The 16,087-nt window shown below is 37.8% G+C and overlaps 1 protein-coding gene and 1 long non-coding RNA gene across 2 annotated transcripts; one reads left to right on the top strand and one right to left on the bottom strand.

Annotated features, from left to right (window-relative positions):
• Positions 1 to 3,574: 3,574 nt before the first annotated feature.
• On the top strand, positions 3,575 to 5,832 carry LOC110894662 (HMG1/2-like protein). The gene is made up of 8 exons (XM_022141889.2): positions 3,575 to 3,677; positions 3,762 to 3,817; positions 3,883 to 3,960; positions 4,041 to 4,098; positions 4,218 to 4,262; positions 5,096 to 5,176; positions 5,262 to 5,339; positions 5,627 to 5,832. The coding sequence occupies exons 2-8, from the start codon at positions 3,771 to 3,773 to the stop codon at positions 5,642 to 5,644; spliced, it is 405 nt and encodes a 134-aa protein (XP_021997581.1). The 5' UTR covers positions 3,575 to 3,677; positions 3,762 to 3,770; the 3' UTR covers positions 5,645 to 5,832.
• A 973-nt stretch (positions 5,833 to 6,805) lies between these two features.
• Positions 6,806 to 7,201, bottom strand: LOC118484878. The gene is made up of 3 exons (XR_004874819.1): positions 7,089 to 7,201; positions 6,955 to 6,987; positions 6,806 to 6,876 (listed from the first exon to the last, which is right to left on the bottom strand). It is a non-coding gene; the product is annotated as an uncharacterized LOC118484878 (long non-coding RNA).
• Positions 7,202 to 16,087: the final 8,886 nt, after the last annotated feature.

Genomic DNA, 16,087 nt, shown 5'->3' with positions numbered 1-16,087 from the left:
AACACAAAGCAATAAACTACGAGATGGCGGATGGCGTCCTTTATCGAAAATCATTCATGGGCCCATTACTACGTTGTGTTGATAAAACAGACGCTCAGTACCTGGTCAGAGAAATCCACGAGGGATTATGCGGGATAAACGCAGGACCGCGCATGGTCGTGGCAAAAATAATGAACGCCGGATACTACTGGCCAGGAATGCACATGGACGCGGTGGATCTATTAAGACGATGCGAAGCATGTCAACGTCACGCACCAAAGACACTTCGACCCAAAAATCCGCTAATTCCCGTTACTTCCGCCAGGCCTTTCCAACAGTGGGGCATCGATCTTGTCGGGCCTTTTCCTGATGCGCTAGGAGCAGTAAAATTCATCATCGTCGCGGTGGATTACTTCACAAAATGGGTAGAAGCTAAAGCTTTGGCCTCAACAACAGCAATGGTAATCCGCAAATTTATATGGGAACATATCATTTGCAGATTTGGATTACCATTGCGCATTATTTCTGACAATGGTACAAACTTTGCCGCGGAAGACCTTCAAAAATGGTTCAAAGAAATGAAGATTGAGCACAGCTTCGCCTCCGTTGCGCATCCTCAAGCGAATGGCCAGGTAGAAAGCATAAACAAACAAATCGTTGACGGCATAAAAGCGCGACTTGGGACAGCGCGTAGAGGGTGGGTTGACGAACTTCCCAGTATCCTCTGGGCGCATCGAACAATGCCAAAGACTAGCACCGGAGAAACTCCGTTCAGTCTAGTCTATGGGTCAGAGGCCGTCATTCCAGCTGAAATAGGCCTACCTTCACCGCGCATGTTGGCTATGGAGAAACAGAACAATGAACAAGAACGGAGGCTGGATTTGGATCTTCTGGAAGAAAGGCGCGAGAACGCGGCCATAGCAGAAGCAAGGTACAAATCCAAGCTCGAAAAATATTACAATGCGCGTGTGCGTGTTTGCACCTTTGTCCCCGGAGATTTTGTCCTGCGCGACAACGAGGCTTCAAACGCCGAAAAACCCGGCAAATTAGCGCCGAGGTGGGAAGGACCGTACGTCATTAACGAAGTCTTAGGCAAGGGGGCATATACCCTAAAAAGGGTCGATGGGACTCTAGTTCCCCGTACCTGGAACGCACAACAGTTGCGCAGGTGTTACATGTGAACCAAGTTACAAAGCGGAAAAAACATACAGGCAATGTATTTCCTTATTATATTCTGTATCACAAGCCTTGCGCTCTTATCAATACAAAAATCACTTTTACCTACATCACTGTTTATTACAAATTGCATGAGATTTCTTTGGTTCGCGCGAAAATGATATGGTCAACCATTGTACACCTCATGAACAGTCTAAAAACAGACAAGCTGTTGACATACGTTCACACATGAGCACAATACCATCTCTCATTCGGCTTACCTATTCAAAAGTAATTATACACATGCAACATATTGTAATCCACATATATAAGGATTAAAACCCTACCGAAGTAGAGGTATGTCATAATATACATTATCAAAAAAGTGTAACATGAACACTTAACAAGATCATAGCAGTGATCTTCAAAAAAAAACCCCTGTCCAGTACCAAACGTTTACAACAAAAAAGCACTAACTAAAGACAGAAGCAGGTCTTAAGTTTGAAAATCTAAATCAGCACCGGAACCATCGTCAACAAAAGACACCTGCCCACTCCGACGAATCTTCCGGCGTCGGTACACCAACCGGCATTCCCCTCGCTGGAGCATCGGAAACCGGGCCATCAACCCATCGACATCAAGTGCAATATCAGCACCGGCAGTGACATCAGTGTACTGAGGAACCTTGCAGTCGGAATCAACAACTACAGGGGAAGCAGGTTCGATCAGCTTCTTCACCGGAACAATGGTAAGTGGTGGTGAACGAGAAAGAAGAACGAGACCTTCAGCAGCATCGTACACCCTAAGGGCATCCAGCAAGAGACGAGTGTGGTAAGAACGCTTCATTTTCTTTGATAAAGAATCAACTAAGAAGACCAAGTGTCTCAAAAATACGTATATATAAAGAGAACTCAAACCTCGAGAAAGGAGAAATCTATCATTAACTGTCAGAATTGTGTCACATCCAAACGGCGCTAGAGGAACCAGGGTCATTTCTTCATTAATGAAGCCTGACAAAGCGCCATTACAAATCTCAAGACCAATGAGAAAAATACCCACTCTTACTGACAGTTGACGTCATTACATGACAGAGCATGATTACAAGTCACATTTTTTCCTTTTTTATAAAAAAAAATCGTTACAAAATGCAATCTTCTCACAGAAGATTTCTCATTTTTTCGCGCCCAAAAGACATTTCTCTCTCCTAAGTCCAGTGCTCCACTTATTCGCATAAGTACAACACTAGACTGGGGGGACTTGAAAGGGTAAGGCCCCAAAAACCTCATAAAAAGGATATGAGACCATACCACCAACTGGCCTTTCAACCTTTTAACCTTGCGCGACCGCGCATTGGTCTTACAAAAGGAAGGAAGAAATCAACAAGCGATAGTCGCGCGCCCAAGGGAAAGCATAAAATCCTCGCGCCGCCTTCCATTGGCAAAAACCCTGAGAACAATACTTCCGCCCAAATATCCAAACTTGGATATCATTTTACCCAGACTTGGGATTTATTCAGCTGTGCACACTGAAAGGTGTCACACCAGATTACAGCAGTAATCTTCTAGAAGGAATATGATCGTGCACCACCCAGACGGTTATAACCGTCTGGACACGTGTCATTATCACAAACGTTCCTGAAATCACAACGATAGCATGTAATTGGAGAATGATCTCCACTTGAATCACTTTCCACGTGGCAATTCCCCAGCCATAGATCAATTCATGATCCGTGTGCATTCACATCGGATCAAGGCAACTTAACGAAGATTTAAAAGGACTTAACGGAAGGAAATATAACCGCTACGGCGTTAGCATCTTCCGTTACCTTTTCAATAACAGATTTTCCCTCCCAAACTCACGGTTATAAATAGGAGAACTCTTCAGGTATGAACTCAGATCACATTCACTTCTCAAATACTTTATCTTCTCCGTTACCAATACTTATTCTCACACCGGAGTCGGGTCAAGGAGAGAACCCTCTTCTCCCCTTGACGAGGCTAACGGTGCTCTGTTTTGCAGAATCACCGAAGAAGGAACTCGGCAGCAACTGAATCAATTGAGAGAGAACTAACCCTTTTATGCGGATTCAAACCTCCTAGATATTTCGGTTCCGACCATTTATCTAGTGTTTCTTCAAACAGTCTTTGGCATCAAGCGGTAATATTTTATTTGAACATTTAAAAAATATTTTCCATAACTTTGTTTATGTTTAATTTTTTTTACTTTATATTTGTTATCTATGTAGGATCGTATTCATGGTAGTGGGTGTAGCGACCTCGACGTCATAAATAAGGCTTTAAGTGATTTCAAACCCAAGTATCCAAGTGGTTTTCTACATTTTACGATAAAAAAAAGTACATTTGACCAGAAAAGTTAATAGAATGTCAAAATGGGCCCAATATGAATCTAAAACAGATTCAAAAACTAGAATTCTCCCGCCCAAATTGTTTTACCAATATATAAATCAAAATATCTCTCTCATCCGTTTTCACCTCGTAACATTAACTCCCCATTGTCAAACCCTAACCCTAACCCCCTCCTGCGTAAACTTCCAACCCAATCCCGCTATATTCAACCATTTTCGCCCCAGTTTTGACCTAATTCTTTGTTCTCTGTTCAATTTTCAGGATCAAACCATGAAAGGAGGCAAATCAACCGGTGCTCAGAAGAAATCGGACGCCAAGTACGGGTTTTCCGTTAATTTGTTAGGGTTTTGTATTTGTGTATATTGATTTTGTACTTTTGTAGGCTGGCTGTGAAGAAGGGGAAAGCTGCGAAGGATCCGAACAAGCCAAAGAGACCGGCTAGTGCATTCTTCGTGTTTATGTAAGCGGTTTATGTTTAGGTTTATTTTTTAGATGTGTGTTGTTTTGATTTTTATGTTTGTTTTGGTTGAATTGTTGAAGGGAGGAGTTTAGGGACCAGTTTAAAGCGGAGAATCCCCACAACAAATCTGTTGCTGCTGTGAGTGATTTGTTTGAATTTTAGGCTTTGGTTTTGCTGTTTTGAGTATTGATTGAGTTGGTGTTTAGGTTGTTAGATAGGTTTTGATTTTGTGTTTATATGTGGTGATTGATTTGCAGGTTAGTAAAGCTGGTGGGGTAAAATGGAAAGCCATGTCTACTTCTGTAAGTGGTACTCTTAACATTAGTAGTATATTGTCAAAGTCTTTTGGGTGCACGCCTACGCGTTTAAGCCTTGGTTTTAAAAAGGAAGGAACGCTCATAAGCCACAAGATCTAAAACTGAAGCTCACTGCTTTTTGTATCCAAGGCCCAAATATTTAGTGACAGTTAAGCTGTATGTATGTTTCAATATGAAGATTAAATACATGTACAAACTGAAAGTGAAAATGTGCAACAACCTTCTGCACAAAATTATGTTAAATACATAATGTGCGTGCCTCAGGGTAAAAATTTTGCCAAGAAATGTGTTTTTTTTTTTTTTTTTCAAAAAGGGTGCCTTAGGCAACCAAAAGTGCAAGGGCTTGAGCCTTGTTGCGCCTAAGGCACACTTTTTTAAGCCATGCTGTCATCCAGTCACTCCTACGACTTTCAGATGAGATCTTGATTTGAAACATCCAAAACTAGGCTGGAACCAGCTTAAACTAGCCCTAAACACACCAAAAACATGTCTAAAACCCAAAACGGGTATGTTTATGCTATGTTTGTTCATATTGGGTCTTAGCTATTGAAGCGCTTTGTGTCTAGGCTCAAGGCTCACACTTTGCACGTTGAGTGTGTCTTGTACCTTTGACAAGTATTGGTATGTTCTACAGAGGTGATTGGATCTGAGATTGCAGAACATGTTATAATTTTGTTAAATCAAAATTTTGATCTTAAATTTCTAGCTGCTATTACAATTTTAAGAGTTAATATAGGATTTATGCTTGTTTGTTGATTCATCGCGGTTTTGAAAAGTTAAGTTATATGTTAGTGGTGTTATGGATCATGTAAACACAGGAAAAAGCACCTTATGTAGCCAAAGCTGACAAAAGGAAGGCAGAGTATGAGAAGACCATGGTAGCATACAACAAAAAGCAGGTAAGTTTTGTTAATTACATTGTTTTATATATTGGCTTATAAAGATTTTGTTTTGTTGATTACGAGTTTGTTTCAACGGAAACAGGCTTCGGGTGGTAAAGATGAGGACGATGATTCTGACAAATCCAAGTCTGAGGTTAATAATGAAGAGGACAGTGATGAGGTATGATGTTAATTTTTTTACTTTTAAGTGCTTATTTGTTTTGTTAAAAGGTTGTTTTTAAAAAGATCTACAAAAATATTAAATTTATCGTGATCCTGTTTTAAAGAAACATAATGTGATTTATTATTTTATAAAAGAAAATTTGAAAGTTGGTTAGACCTTTGATAGTTGTCAAGAAATCATCATCGTACTCAGTAAATTCCACCAATAGCAAATTTGAAAGTTGCTTCCGGAAATCGATTACTCATATTTTAGTTGTGTTGATGTTTTCCTTTTGTGTTTTGCAGGAGGAGGATGATGACTAAGCTAGAAAATCAGAAAAAAGGGTTCGCCTGTTGACGGTTTGAACAGTTACTATGATTTGTAGTTTTTATGTTACTGTTAGCTTGGCTTTAGATCTTTGAATGATGATAATGTGTGCACCCATATCCTGGTAACAAATCTTATGATATGAATAGTTGAAAGAAGTTATGTTAGTTTGTGCATACTCTAAGTTTTGTCTGTTTGGGTCGTTTTAGTTAAGTACCTGTTTTGGCTGATGATTCTCTGGCTGTATACGTTGGTTAATAACAACTACACACATGTTGACGTAAGGGTTACTAAAAAACATGTTGATGTCAGGAGTGGCGCCAGTACGACAAAAGCGGGCATACCTTTTGTAGATGTCTGTAAAACCAAAGTAAGCACATTGTCATAATAATTTTACCAAGTTATGTATTTGAGTCTAACAGTAGGATTCATGGCTAATGATGGGAAGCTGTTACTAATTTTGTTAGACTATTTTGAGGGGTTCAAATGGAAAGCTACTTTATTTTCAATATAACTGTCAGGTTTTGTTGATAAAAACTATGTGGGGAATTGTCAACTTTGATAAAACCATTTCAATAGGATGAAACAAACTTTAATTTATATCAAGAATACAACAGCTTATGATTACAAACAAATCGTAGAAATCTAATTAAGAATGTACTGAAACAATGTGAATTAATTAATTGTCAGTCAAAACATATTGAACAATGAATCAACGTTGTCTAAGGCTTCTTTGAGAGTGAAAAATATCCCCATTGTTTATACATTGAATTTTCACCCCTATTCATTCCTTTAAAAGCATTCACAATGAATGGTTTTTGAGTGAATGAGAGAGAAAATATATGAGAATATTACTCTTCTTTTGTAAATACATAGGAAACACTGTTCACACCTTATAATTTTTTAATATTTTTAAAGGTGATTGTGAGTGAGTGAACGAGAAAATGTAATAATAAAATAATAAATATAATAAAAATATTATTTAATGTAATGATTCTTATTGTAGTTATATTGATATATATAAGGACTAGCCTAAGATCCCGCGAGCTTCGCGGGTGGCTTAACTCAAACATATAACCAAATTCACACCATAAACCAGGCAAATATCTGACTTTGAACAAACATAAAATTAAAGATATCAGTTGGTTGTTTACGAACCGGGTCAACTTGTAGATAAACCACAATAGCTTGACTTTCATCTTTCTTTGAACTCAACTCCTGGACCTCCCTGTTTACACACATAACCAAACTACCTAAATGAATACATTATCATTTTATTTATATAATTAATAAACAAATTAATTACCTTTTCAGTTTTCCTAATTCATCCTCATAATCCCTGTGAAGGGACCAAAAAATTAAACCAACGATTAGACCTTCAAACTGTTTTGAAAATGAACATTATATAATAATCTTTTGAATATAGTTAAGTTTTATCACATTTTGATATTTGAAATTACTTCTTGGAGATTCCTGATTTCTTTTGCCACATCAAAGACAACGTCCATTGCTATTCTCCATCATTTGGTTCTCCGGAAAAACCGTATACAAATACATTGTAAATTTATACATCAGAAATGAATTTAATACTAAGTTTGGGCGGTGTAAACATAGATGCTCAGAACTTGACATATTCAATAATTTGAAGGCATCTTTACCCGTATCACCCTCCCTGAATGTATCGCTAGAAACCCAAATTGATAGGGTTCACTCTTGCAATCCAAAAGATTATAGCAGTTATAGACTTACAGTTTTATAGAGTGGCTGTGTAAATAAGAGGTGAAAAACAAATGAGATGCTCATAATGGTGGTTGTAGTTCACGATTAGTTCCAGCTTAGCGATTTAGAAGTTGCTATGAAGATGTCAAAGAAATTTACCAAGATCTAAGGACAGAAAAGATCAAAGAGGTAAATGTCAATGAATTTTCCCGTGGTATGACGCATACGTGCTAATCTGGTTGGCGATTTCCTTTCTTTAATTTCAAATCTACCTAATTTGACCCATTAAAAAAAACAGGTTATGTTTAATCACCAAGGGGTCAAATGGGCCGAGTTAAACTATTTATAACCAAAAACAGAAAACCGTTAAAGGAGTGCATAAATCCTGTTGAAACCCTTGATTAAAAATATTGGATAAGAATTATAACAGTACCTCGAATGCTAATTAGTTATGCAAGTAAACAATGTATAAAATGGCGTTTGTTGAATGATAATAATAAGTCGTCTATACCTGAAGCAAACCAAGAAATAGGCAACCAAGAATTAAAGAAATATAACCGAGCAAGATAAGTAACGTGTAATGGGTTGGTTAGCCTGCAAAACACTTTTTTATAATGTAAAGATCATGATTACAATATCAATATAAATCTTTGAATAAAAGATATTTAGGGTTATTCCCTTTTTGGCTTATTTCTTTTAACTTGACTCAATTTAGCCCACAACTATAAGTACCATTGTAATGAATTAAATAAAAACTTCATGCCAAAAAGCAATCTAAGGCAGGTTTAAAACACAACAGATAACTCAAATAGCATAAATTTATTATTTTTATAAAATAAAAGTTACCTCTTGGCCCTTGAAATAGCGAATTCATCAGTATCTTGTACATACAAAATAAAGCTTTGTTTCCATCTTTCTTGCTTCTAACCTGCTTGAATATAGAGAGCTAAAAAAGTTCTTGAATAGGCTTTACCCTCTCATAGAGGCAGCGAGAAAGTGGGAGCACAGTGTAGCCAAGGTCCCTTGAAAACTTCAGCTCCTCGCTATAGTAAACACCGGCATGAGCTTCTTAAAAACATGTTCAGTTAGGTTTCGGTCAAAATGGGTTCGGACCGAAACAGGGTCGGGTCAAAACGGGTTCTAGTCAAAATAAGTTCGGGTCAAAACGGGTGATTTGAAAAAAAAAATCAAATGGTCAAAATCATAAAAATCAAAGAAAAAAAGAAGCAGTATAAAAAATCAAAATTCAAGTTCATGTTTCGCAAATTTGATCACATCTACACATTTATTGACTTTTCTAGTAACCCCCAAAATGGCCAGCAACTTGAACTATAATTTGGTAAAACAATTTGTAATAAAGCAGATCAAAGTAACTTATATTTCTATAAACAAATGTTTTCCACAACGAAACATAAAATATAAATAATTTTTTTTTATTAAAATCATCCTACAATAACATGAATCAAAAGTTTAAAGAACCTACTTCCCCAGGTAGTAAAACAGTACATTGCAAGAAATAAATGGTAAAAGTAAAAAAAAATTAAAATTAACCTTAACCAAAACAAAAATAACGATCTTCAAATTTCTATTTTATAATCTTTCCCTCTTTTCTTCCTACACGAAAATAATCTTCATCATAATATATAAATATTAACAGTTCAAAAATGGTTTGTTTGGTGTGCCAAATCGATCTTTTTGTAGACCTTTTCCACTTTTTCATTGATTATCTAAGCTATGTAAGGACCTAAAAACCAATATGGTTACACAATCGTAAACCTTTAAAAACATTGAATTGGTTAAATTATGCTAAATGAAACAACAATTAACCAAAAAACAATTGACAAAACTTGGTTAACAAACGAAATAAAATTTCCCTTAATTAGTCATTTTTAATGAAAATGTGAAACACGTGAGTTGGGTCGAGTCAAGTGAGTCGTTTAAAAAAAGTTTATTGGGTCGAGTTAAGTGGGTTGTTTAAAAAAGTTGAAAAATTCTTTGGGTTAAAACAGGTTCCAACCAAAAGAGGGCCGGGTAAAACAGGTCGTTTTAAGAAAGGTTAACAAAAGCTTCACATGCTAAATGGTGGTTACACACAGTGTTGGTGGATGGTGTTCGACTGGTGGCTCATCTAGAGAGGTTTCAAGGAGTGGCCCGTTTTAACTTGTACAAACGGATTATAGCCAAACTAACCAATGCATCTCAAATGAACCCAAAAGTAATTGGAAAGTCAATGTGTTCATTTTTAACATAAATATAAATAACATGTCTTGATTTGAAGAAAACTTGGAACTTACCTATTGCTTGAAACAATAAGGGTTTGAAGTTAAGCACCAGATAGAAATGCTTAATGCTTCATGAGATAGCTAAGGGATGCCTAACATGTCCAGAGAACAATATCAAGAAATTAAGTTTAAATTACAATATTTAAAATTAGAAATTTACATATAATAATAATGTACCTTCCCCATATGGTTTTAGCGAAATAGTCACCTGCTGAGAGACTTGTTATCATGGCTTTGCTTCCAGGGGAGCTAGCACGAACCACCTTCTTGTTGGAAATGAGTTGACTCGAATGAGTTGTGGCTCGATGGCGGGGCTCGGTGTAGGTAAACTCTACCTAAAAAACTTGTCATTCGGCTACGCCATGTTTTGATGGTTATAAGAAGGTGGGGGTCATACCCCATGCTTTTCAAGCGTCTTCATTAAACAGAGTTCTTTTTGCCACGAAGGTGATTGTCAACAATACAACAGGTTGGTTAGTTTAATGTGTTAATTTCCATTTAAAATTATAATAACAATATTTTTAGGCATTCATAGAGGATATATCTATAAATCTATAGGTGAAATTTTTTACTTGTAAGAGGATGTTTGGATCTTCCTGTTCATAAAATGTTTTCCTTTTCGATCACTATATCTATTTGTTTCTTAAATAATAATAAAAAATAAAGACATAACCTTAACAGATCAAAGCACTTGATAATCGAAAGTTAAAACTTTAACCCAGAAGTAAACGCTATCTTATTTCGATGATACCGACTTTAACATCTACTTTTACCCAATAAAAACTGAGTTTAAGAAAGAACCGACACCGACGATCAATTGGAAAAAAAAGCAAAGAATAACCAAGACACAAAACCTAACGCCCGACAAAGAAAGTACGACTAAGGAGAATATCGCCCAACCATTCTTAAAAAACCTGAATTTGGGAATGCATGGACGGTGTTCGACAAAATGCCAACCAAAGAAAACTCATCCAAACTCAATCTGTAAGGAAGAAAAAAAACAGAAACAATAAACAAATGAGTAGACATAGGCACAAAATAAAAAATTCAAAACATAATCATAATGACTAAAACAATGAAACCCTAGGAAAAGAATGAACAGACAATAACCTGGATGAAAGAAATCTTGCTTTCACGCGAGACGCTCACAAATTCCGCCATTGGCGGTCTCTGCTGCCTCTATACAACATTACAGCCGTAAGTTGATATTAAAGTAGTGTATAATAAAATACTAATCGAACACAGATGTAAACTTTAGTTTAAATGACATGAAATTTAGATTTGATTGTCCAACAACTTCAATAATCAAGACCAAGACAAATATTATTTCAGTTAGAAATTGTCCTTGAATTATAATCAAATAAGTGGTTTACATATGGAACAAATTTAAGAAAAGCTTTTAATTAGAAATTTCCTTTCCATTCACACATTATATCAAGCAGTTGGTATGCAGTAGGTAAGGGTTAGTTTATAATGGCAAATATCAGAAATATATAATTCAAAAAGAATGTGAAAAACTTGAATGTAATTATAATCCAAGAAAGAATAAGATTGAATAAACTACTGCATGCATAAATGTAAATAACCAACACAACACATATGGAATAAAACTGTATCTCGGTATCAAAATACGAATCCAACTAAATAGTGGGAGAAATCCAAACAGACAACATAAAACGAAAAGTAATACGATACCTCTTAGCAATCCATTAATCCACCATTTAACCAAATTCACACCATATCCTCAAGCCTGGAACATACCCCATCAAACAATCTATAATTAAAACATCAACTCGCTAAACCAACCATCAAAAATCTCAGTAATCAAATTAGTTATCCTTCAACATACTTATTAACCTCAATAATTGTTATACCCTCTAACCTGATCCGAATCACACTAATCAAAACCTCAACATCACCCCTACCCCTTCTTGTTTACAACAACATCCACATCCAAATCAGTCGCACCTTCTTAAGTTCCCTTTCTTCCTCCTCATTATCTCCATCATAACTATTTATATCTACTATAACCTTATCCTCCTTCATCCCTGCATTATTAATAGTTGATTTAAAAACCAGATAAGAGAAAAAAACTGAATTTGGGCTTGCATGGAAGGTGTTCGAAAAAATGTCTGCCAAAGAAAACTCATTCAAACTCAATCTGGAAGGAAGAAAAAAAAACTAATGTGTAGAAATAGGCAAAAAATTATTAATTAGAAACAATAGTATACTCTGAAACCCCTAAATTGAATCGAGAAATTCAACTTAAAATCAAGACTAATAATCATAAATTGAAATTGATTATTTGTAATGAGAAAGATTAGTGAACTAAGAAAGATTAGAAGTGAATCGTCTCTATGATTGGGCCTAATAATCATCTGCCCTAGAAATCGGTAGGAAGAAATCACTGGGTGTAGATGATTACATATACCAGCATTAAAGCTTCTAGGAAATCGAACCTTAAATGTGATCTTGAGTGGATCCGTGAGCAGCAACGACAGATTTAAACATACATCATCAGAAGAATGAAACGAATAATCCCGATCTCTAGAAAAGGGTGGCTCACGCCGGTAGTGGTTGTCATCGGAGCACAACAGTTCTGCCCTTTCTCTACAAATGTGTTGGAGCACGTTGAAGATAATAAAGATACCTGGATGAGAGTTTTTGTGTTTGAGACAATCAAAGATGTATGAAATCATCACCGTATGATAGTTAGGGTTTTTGAATGATACAGAGGAAAAGCTTGTTTGAGAAGCCAAAACAAATTGCCGCTCAAAATCAATTGAGAAAGAATATTACATTGCCACGTGGCAACTAATGGTTTAAGTTTATGCCAAGTGGCACCAAAATGTTTTGTTTTAATATACATTATAGATTCAATTGTGAATGCTCATCCCAATTTTCTTTTGCTTATCTTCCAAGCTTAGTAACATCCAAACCTTGGCGCAAATGCGCAATAACAAATAGTAAATTAATCTCCCTCATCCAAACATTAGCCCAACCCTCTTTAGCCCATCTCTCACTTTAAAAAATCTTTCACATCTCGTTCATCATACATACCTCTATATTCTTTTCTTATTATTTTTATTCTTTCAATTTTATTATTTATTTCTCTTTTTATGAGTATGTGTGTATATGAGAGAGATGATATAGGGTGAATAGTATCTTTTCAAACTTAGGGGAGTGTGTGGGTTTTTGTTAATTTTTAGGGCGTGGATACAAACATAGTGGATGGAACGTAACGATGTTTTTTGTTAATTTTTTAAAATTTTGAAGATAGGGTGAGAGATAGTGATTAGAACGTGAGTCCTCTAAGAGCATTCACATCCCATCCACTAGGGCTGTTCATGAGCTGAGGCGAGCTAGGGCAAGCTCGGGCTCAGCTCGATTATAAACCGAGTTGGCTCGGATTTGAAACCGAGCTGAAAATCTAAGCTCGGTCTTGGCTTGGTTTTAAACCGAGCTGGCTCGGCTCGGCTTGGTTTGGCTCGATTTTAAAACTAAAAATTAATACATAGCTCTCAAAATTCAGTATTCTAAAATATTATTCAATACTTCAAAAGAACATATTCAAAATAAGTTTAACCTAATACATTACTCTTAGCCAACCGATTATATTGGATATATTTTAGTATTAGATTGTATTAGTTATTATTAATTGATTGGTGTAATTAGTCATGTATATCTTTTCTATATTTACGGATGTACTATGCCCTATTTAAGGGGTCTTGTTATTCAATACAAACAGACAGAATTTTCCAACTATCTACGGCTTTTATGGTATCAGAGCCGTAGGTTCTGAATACCATCCTCCTGTTCCTTTTCTTTTTCTTTTCTTGATCTTTCTTCTTTACTACTGGTCTTCGGACTTCATCGGATACGTCCGATAATCAGTCATGACTAAAAATTCCGCTGAAACCTCGTCTAAACCCTCTTCCCTTCACCCGGCGTATTCAGTAACAAACATCCAGACAAAAATTCGAACCTTGGATGGAACAAAAGTCACTTGTTCGTCCCGGGTTAAGCTTTTTCGCCTCCATGCTGTAGCCTACAAGGTTTCTGAACACATCACGGATAAGCCAGCACCCGCCACAACTTCCGCAGATTATGAAGCGTGGAAGGAACTCGACGCGTTGGTTCTACAGTGGATTTATAGTACCGTGTCAGACGATCTATTAACTCGAATTCTCGACACGAAGGCTACGGCCTACTCTACCTGGTCAAAATTGGAAAAGATCTTTCTCAGCAACAAGAAGGCGCGCGCTGCAGCACTTGAAACAAAATTCTGCAACCTAACCCTCGGCGCCTGCGCATCTGTCGAAGAATATTGTCAGCGCTTGACTGATTTGGCAAATCAGCTGGCCGATGTTGACCAACCGGTCACCGAATCCAGGTTAGTTCTTCAACTAGTTCGCGGTCTTACCGAAGAATACAATACCACAGCAGCCTTGATCAATCAGAATGGTGTTGATTGGGACCAGGCCATCACCATGCTCAACGACGAAGTTCTAAGGATCGAAGCACGCCAAGGATCCCCGTCCACTGTTCTTGCTGCTCCAGCCGCACCAGCACCGCCAGCGCCTGCCAATAACAACAACAACAACCCTCAACCATCCGACCCTAACTCTTACTCGTCTCGGGGCAGGGGACGGAGTCGCGGCTCAGGGTACCGGAGAGGCGGCAGGGGTAGAGGGGGTGAAAAACAACAAAACAATCAGGGTTCCCCTTGGACCGGCCAGAACATGTCATATCCGAACTGGGCTTGGTGGGCTCCCCCACCGTGCCCTTATCCAACCCAACAGGCTTGGCAGCCCAATCCTCCCACACCTCAACCACCGCATGCCCAATACGCTGCTTTTCCCCAGGCCCATTATGCTAGTCAGTCACCACACGGGGGGTATAATGCTTTGTGTCCATCCGATTTAAGTGCTGCTTTTGCTAATATGCAGGTTAATCAACCCAACTCTTCTTGGACTTCGGACGCTATGGACACCGGAGCTGAGTCTCATGTTACTCATAATCTAGGTAAAATTTTAATCCCTGATTCATCTCCTGTTTGTCGTAATATTTTGGTGGGTAACGGCAATTATTTACCAATTAACGGATCTGGCACGGGCTTTCATCCATTACCAAATCGTACCTACATTCTACCAAACGTCCTTTATAGCCCACAAATCATTAAAAATCTCATTTCTGTCAGACGATTTACTCGTGATAATAATGTGTCTATTGAATTTGACCCTTTTGGTTTTTCTTTGAAGGATCTCAAAACTAAACGGATTATCTCACGTCACAACAGCACCGGGGACCTCTATCCATTTACTCCACCATCCTTGCCACCTCAAGCTACCTTTCTTGCATCTCCTGCTTCTCCATGGCATGATCGTCTTGGTCACCCCGGGACCCAAGTTCTAGATATTTTAAGTCGTAATTTCAATTTTTCATGTAATAAAGACAAATTATCTCATGTTTGCAATTCTTGTCAACTTTCAAACAGTAAACGTTTGCCTTTTCAGTCTTCTAATACTTTTACTTTTGCTCCGTTTGACATTATACATTGCGACTTATGGACGTCCCCGATCACGAGTAAATCTGGGAATAAATATTATATGGTTCTCATTGATAACTTCTCGCACCTCGTGTGGGTATACCCTCTTAAATACAAGTCTGATACTTTCCCAACTTTCACAAAATTTCACCAGCTAATCTTCACACAATTTAATCGTAAAATTAAAAGTTTTCAATGTGATTTGGGCGGTGAATTTGACAATCTTGCATTTAAAAACTTTGCTAACCACCATGGTTTATTATTCCGTTTTTCCTGTCCTCAAACCTCGTCCCAAAACGGTCGTGCTGAACGTATGATTCGTCGCCTCAACGATATCATTCGTGCTCTTCTAATTCATGCCAACCTTCCGCCGACGTTCTGGGTTGAAGCCCTTCACACGGCAGTATACCTTCACAATATTCTACCCACTAAACGCCTTAATTTTTACACACCAACCTTTGCCCTTTACCTACGTCATCCTGAGTACGCCCACTTACGCGTATTTGGTTGTGCCTGTTACCCCAACACCTCCGCTGCCCAACCACATAAATTGCACCCTCGTTCCATCCGCTGCATTTTTCTTGGGTACCCACCCGATTTCCGCGAGTATAGGTGTTTTGATCCTACCACAGGCAAGGTTCACATCTCCCGACATGTGACCTTTGACGAACATGTCTTCCCCTACACCATCCCACAACCTCCCACCTCATACACATTTTTAGACGATCCCATTCCTTTGGGATTTAGTTTTTGGCCTCCAGTGGTGCGTACACCGGTCATTGCGCCGTTTCCGATTACATATTCCCGACGCCCACGACAGCCTCCAGCCACAACCACCTCCTCTCAACGGCCCACTGGTCCGCCACCAGACACATCCGCCCCATCCCAAC

Source organism: Helianthus annuus, chromosome 12 (genome assembly GCF_002127325.2).
Source record: "Helianthus annuus cultivar XRQ/B chromosome 12, HanXRQr2.0-SUNRISE, whole genome shotgun sequence".
In the NCBI taxonomy this organism is placed as follows: Eukaryota; Viridiplantae; Streptophyta; class Magnoliopsida; order Asterales; family Asteraceae; genus Helianthus; species Helianthus annuus.
Note: the sequence above shows the minus strand (reverse complement) of the source record. Positions and strands in the feature narration are given on the sequence as shown.